General features: G+C 56.9%; 1 protein-coding gene across 1 annotated transcript in view; it reads right to left on the bottom strand.

The window, feature by feature from the left end:
* Positions 1-6,058, bottom strand: part of XKR7 (XK related 7) — a 28,015-nt gene continuing 21,957 nt past the window's right edge. The window contains exon 3 of the mRNA XM_032419762.1: positions 1-6,030. Within this exon, the coding sequence (XP_032275653.1) occupies positions 5,075-6,030 (956 nt within the window). The 3' untranslated portion in view covers positions 1-5,074. The remainder of the gene's footprint in view (positions 6,031-6,058) is intronic.

The raw sequence follows: 6,058 nt of genomic DNA, 5'->3' as shown, positions 1-6,058 counted from the left end.
TTTTGTCTCAGGCTACCCTCCACTCTGGGATTATTGCAGGTGCCCCAGGGCCCCCACCCCTTCAGCCTGGCCTGGGGGTGCCCTTACAATGATTGTGCATAGAAAAAAGGCCAGGACTGCTGGGGAGAGGGCAGCGCCCACCTTGCTGTGATCAGGGAAGCGTGGATGGGGCCAGGCATTAGAGGACCAGCCCTCTCCCCACTGGGGAGTTTTCTGCTTCCAGGAACCAGGCCATTCCTGAAAGGGGCGTTCCTTTCCCACTTCCACAGTTTGCTGTTCTTCCTCCCCTTGCCTCCACCTGCAGCAGCGGAGGACCCAGGAATGTCCTAGCCCCACCCCAACCAGAATGGCACGTTACAGTCCCTTTGCCCCACCCCAGGCCCAGGGTCTTGCTGGGGAGAGGGGCTCCGCCACCATGCCCGCTGCTGCCCAGGTGGCTTGGCACTCATTCAGTCCCTTTCAATGAGACCTCACAAAGCATATCAGTATAGAAATTTTTAGCTCCTCCCCCTGCAGGCCCTACCTCCAGCTTTATTTGGGAGGGAGACAGGTGCCAAAGGGTGACAGGGGCCAGGACGAGATGGGGGCAGTTGGGTCTTGGTTTTCAGTCCTTATCCTCTCCCTGGACTCTCCCTTCACACATCGCAGGTTCCTCCTAACCAGGGGCCCCAACACTGGAGAAGACCCCAGCCTCTAAATTGCCCCCTTCAGGCATGGAGGGGCCTCTAGCCCTTATCAGATGATGGTTTCCCAGGCAGGGACCCTGTGAAGGCCTAGGTCTCCCTCCCCTTTCCATTTCTCAGATGAAGGGGGAAGGGAGGACAGCTCTCAGGTGGTCAGTTGGTGGGGGGTTAAAAAAGTCTCAGAGGGAGTCAGGGCCTCTGTCTTTGACTTCCCCAGAGGGATTATCAGACTCTGCACGGCTTCCTAGAACCTTCTCAACATTTGGAACCAGAGATTTCACACTGGTGGCCCATGGGCCAAATCCGAGATTAGTTTGGCCAGCACAGGGTTTTCAAAAAATGCGAGCTTTAGGTCCTATTGGCAGGGACAGGCACTCCCCTGTTTTCCAGAGTCCCCACCACTCCCTATAGTATAGCACTTGCTCTTCCCTCATTTTCTTCATTACCTGAAGTCATCTGAACTTGCAACCCATACACCCCTGTCTGGGAAAACCTCCTCACTGCATACAGTTTCCGTGAACTCCAGGCCCAGGTGAGCTCCAAGGGAAGGACGTGGGACTTTAGCCCTGAGGAGGGCACTGGGTTGCCAGGTAAGAGCTTCCCTAGATACCTCCAGCCCCCTTGGCCCTCGCCAGGTCTCGCCCTCCCTGGCCTCTGCTTTCCCCAACTCTTAGAGTGACACGCCTCTGTGGGACTCAGTGTAGCAGGGAGCTGGCTGGGTAAGGCAGATTTGGGGGAGACACAAGGGTGGGACAGATGAGAGGAGGGGACCAAGAAAGCCTTCCTGTTGGGGAGCCCCTGCTGGGGAGGGGTGGAGGTCTGTGCTGTCCAGTCGGGGTGACAGTTACAAGGCACATGGTTTATCAGTGCATGGAGGTGTGATGAGGGTATGCGGTGCCTGGGAGGTTTGTGGAGCACAGTCAACAAGCGGGGATCAGTTCAAGAAAACCGGGAGACAGAAGTCTCTACCCTAAAAATGGGGACAATGTCTCCTGCGGGTCGAGATACTGAGGGCGAATTTGGTACTCAGTGTCCTGTTCTCTTCCCGGCAAAATTAAGATGGACCCAACTACCTCTCAGCTCCAGGAAAAGCCTAACTCTGCCACTGAACTTCTGTGTGATCTTGGGCAAGTCCCTGGCTCTCTCTGGGCCTCCATTTTTCCTCTGTAATAGATGTGGAGGGCAGGTAGCTTAGGGGACCCCAAGGGTCCCTCTGGGCTGTGGTTCTGGAATATTCTCTCACTGCAAGGACCCTGTAGGGATTCTGGGAAGGACCAAGCAGCCAGGCTGGGGTGCAGGACAGAGAATGGGGAGCAGGAGGCAGGGACCCAGCGGGTCCAATTCTGGCAGGGAAGAGAGGGACTGGCTGAGGTAGACTGTGTCACAGAAAAAAACCACGAATGGGATGGTGCCCCTTCCCCACTCTGACTCCTCTATCCCAGTGAAGCAAGAGGACTGACAGGGACCAGATGAAGTGGGGATAGGCCAGTGGAGAGCATGACCTCAGGACAGGAAGGGATGGGGTCCTGAGCTCCTGGGCATATGGGTGCGGGGGGAGGGGGGTGGTCCTTGGAGGCCTTGGAAGGTCCTTGGAAGCTCTTTCCTGAGGGTGAGCAGCAGGAGAAGGTGCCTGTGGCCTCTCTGAGGGCCCTTGACTGTGGCCATTTCCAGGGCTCGGTTGTCCTTGCAGGCAGAGGCCCCAAAGATGGGTTTTGTGGGAGAGAGATGTGGGGGGTGGGGATGGAGGAAGGTCCAAAAATGTGGCCCTGGTTTCCCTGAGACCCTCATGCCACATCTTAGCACTGCCGGCTCATTCCTATTCCCTGGTTCTCTGGTGGCTTCTGGAGCTGTAAGGACTCCCAGCTCCCAGGGAGTGTATTTTTAACTTTTCCTTCTAGAATGCTGGCCAATGGGGCAGCCAGATGGGCCATTTGAAGACACTGGGGAGTAAAATAACTTGCCAAGGCTGACCCTCATGTCACTTCTCTGAGCCTCAGTTTCCTCCTCTGTAAGCTGGGGTGCTGAGGGCTCTCTTGTAGAGCTGTCGCAAGCAGGAGGGAGTTAAGCGGAGAAGCCGTCAGCCGGACCTGGGTCTGCTTCCCCAGTGTTGTCGCCTCACAAAGGGCTTTAACGTGTAACTGGCCGTGGAATTTGGTCTCTGGAGACAGATTTGAGTAGAAGACAAGGTGGCTGGATGAACCCACCGGAGGGGGTCTGGGTCAGCCCCAGACCTCCTCCGCCACCCTTCGCCTCAGACCTGGTTCCTGAGGCTTCTTAGGGGTTGGGGAAGTAGAAGAAAGAAAGTAGTAAAAGCATTCTTTGTGTGTTGGTGGGAGGGACGCACACACCATCTGGGTCCGTGTGGATGTCTACGCAGTCGCCTGTATGCCAGAGGGGTGAGGTGACTTCTCTCACGGTGTGATGTGTACTTGTGTACATGTGTATGTGTGTATGTGGGCAGTCCTGCCCTCTCTGCCTTTGGGGTCACCCTGCACCTTGAATGTGGCCCTCTCCTTGTATCCTCAGTAAATTCATTTTCACCCAGTATTATCTGATGGGACAGCAGGATTCTGGGACCCGTGAGACTAGCTGCCACGCTGGGCCTCAGTTTCCCCATCTGTCACCCAAGGGAGGCTGAACCAGAGAGGGCAAAGTGCCTCTCTAATTTGCATAGTCTAGGATTCTCATGGGCCTCCTCACCCCCAGCCCAGGTCTGCAGCTGTCCTTAATATTGCCTGCTGTGCCCTTGTAGTGAACACTACTTGGTTGGCATGGGGGAGTAGGGACATGGGGGGGGTGGTTCCAAGCTCTGTTTAGAGGCTCTGTCCCCTCACTCCACAGAACTGCCTGCTTCTCGGCTCCCATCCTCCCCCACCCTATCCAGAACTGGCTGTCCCAGATAAAGAGGAGGGGCCGTGGGCAAGTGGTCCCATGGGCACCCCAGGATGTTTGGGGATAGACTACAGGTTCTAGAGATTTGTCAGATCGGAGGCAAAACAAGTCAGTTTTCCAGCTGCTATCCCAGAGAGCTGCATCTGCAGGGTGGCTGAGAGCCAAGATTTATGTCATGTCCCCAGAGCTAATTTTTTTTCAGCTGGAAACCAGTTGGCAGTTGAAATGTCTCAAGGGTTGTGAGGACGATTTCCTCTGGGGAAGATGGCTGTGGACCAAGGTGGATGGGGCATAGAACTCCTATAAACCCCAGAAATCTAGAATGGGAGGACCCGTTCCTAGAATATTCCACTCACATGGGGCTCTAGAGCCGCCTCCCCCACTCCCATGTCAGGAGCTAGAATCTCCCAGAGCAGAACAGCAGGGCCCCAGTGCCTTCGCCCTCATCACAGAATCCAGATCAGAGTGACTCTAGCACATTTTTATCAGCTAAGTGTTCTAAAACTTAATCCAGAATCAAGAATGTCTCTCTGGAACAGTTTCTCTGCTAAATGTGCTAGAACCTCATGTATAACTAGAGTATCTTCCTAGACATTTTATCTGTTGTATTCAAGACCTTTATCTAGAAGAAATGTTCTAGATACTCATCTAGAACAAAGAATGGCTCCTGGAAACATTTCACCTGAGGTGTCTGGAACCTCATCCATAATAGAGCCCAAAACAAAGGGTGTCTCCTGACGAGTTCACTTTGGGAACATTCTCTATGTGGTGGATTGAGGGTTCCCCTCCCCCAAACCTGCTATCCCTTCGCGCTCCTGCTGGCCTACACCCCTCAGTTGCCTCAGGGTTCTTCCCCCTCTCCAGCTGCAAGCACTGTCAGCCCCCATCCCAACTCCCCACCCCACCCCAACTCCCTCCTTTAATTCCCCTCTTGCCCAGGCTCCGGACCTCGGACCCCACAGGAACTGTACCAACCTTGTCGACCAGATGCTCCCACCTCCCCTCACATCTTCCATGGCCTCCTCCAGCCTTCTCGGAGATCTCCTCTCCCCAGAGAAGCAGCCCACCCCCCACACCCCTTGAGGAACACAGGGCCTAGGACATGGACCCCAGCCAGTGCCCTGTCTCTGGCAGGTCCGCCAGGAGCAACATGTGGGTGACTCCAGGCAGGGGAGAGGGTGGGGTGCCCCTGGCACCAGACGCGTATGGAGGCCTTCATGAAAGTGGGGCAGCTAATGAGGAGTGTAGCACCAGTTGATTCCCTGGGCCCTAGGTTCAGGGGAGTTTAGGAAATGGGCCACAGGGCTGAAAACAGGGCCTAGGGCTGGGGCCTCCACAAGGCTGTCCCCTCCCCTGAAAGAACCCAATGGTGGGCCACTCTGCCCTTGGACCAACAGATCCACACCCCTTTAGCTGGGTGGCCCTGAAATTCCGGGCTCAACACTGTGATTGATGTGGGGTCAGCCAAGCCTGTCCCTCTTTGTGGGGGAGACTGTGGCCTACACCGTGGTCTCGTACTCCAGCAGCTCCTGGGGGACCCCCACGCTCCGGTACTGCAGCCGAGGCGTGGCAGGAGAGGCGTACTCCAGCGCCAGAATGGTCTTCCGGAGCCGGCGGTCGATGAAATGAGCATCCCAGGCAGGGTACTTCTTCCGGGGCAGGTCAATCCGAATGACAGGCCCTTCTGTCCGCAAAGGGCGAGCCACTGGTGTGGGAGGCAAGCCAGGGCGCACCTGGAAGACAGGTGGCGTGGGGGTCCCTGCACGCTCGCCCCCCACTGAGGCCCCATCCCTCTCAGCGCCTGTAGTCCTTGGCAGGGATCTTGGGGGACTTGTGACGGCGTCGGCTGGTGGGCCACAGGGTCCTGGGGACTCCGGGCAGATGCAGCCAGGCGCCTGGGGACCCAGCATGGGCCCGTTGGGGTGCAGGAGGCAGTAGTAGACGCACATGAAGAAGATGCCCAGCGCGAAGCTGGAGGCCACCACACAGACCAGGATGAGCGAGCGGAAGTCAGGGGAGAAGTTGCGGCTAGAGTACCAGAAGCCAGTGAGCACGGCATTCTCAAGCAGGACGATGCAGTAGTAGAGGGCCATGCGGCGGCGGCTGCGGCCCTCCTTGACGTTGAACCAGCAGAAGATGTAGATGATGCCCACCACCATGTTGTAGATGATCTCCTCCCACTTGGACATGCAGAAGTCCGTCTCGCCCTGGATGACCCAGAAGGTCATGACGCACCAGTGGGCCACGATGAAGATGCCAAAGTAGAGCTTGTAGACGCTGGCAAAGAGTGCGAAGGCCAGGCTGCGAGCCGCGATGGTGAACAGATGCCAGAGCACCTGGGCCACGGCGCCCTTGTAGGACAGCGGCCGCTTGTCGTCCCGTGAGTCCCGCAGCACCTTCTGGTAGGAGGCCAGCGTCCAGGCCAGGGACACGAGTGAGGCAGAGGTGGACAGGGCTGCAGAGACAGGGTGAGGGTGGGGTGG

This window comes from Phoca vitulina, unplaced genomic scaffold, assembly GCF_004348235.1.
Source record: "Phoca vitulina isolate PV1807 unplaced genomic scaffold, GSC_HSeal_1.0 scaffold22, whole genome shotgun sequence".
In the NCBI taxonomy this organism is placed as follows: Eukaryota; Metazoa; Chordata; class Mammalia; order Carnivora; family Phocidae; genus Phoca; species Phoca vitulina.
Note: the sequence above shows the minus strand (reverse complement) of the source record. Positions and strands in the feature narration are given on the sequence as shown.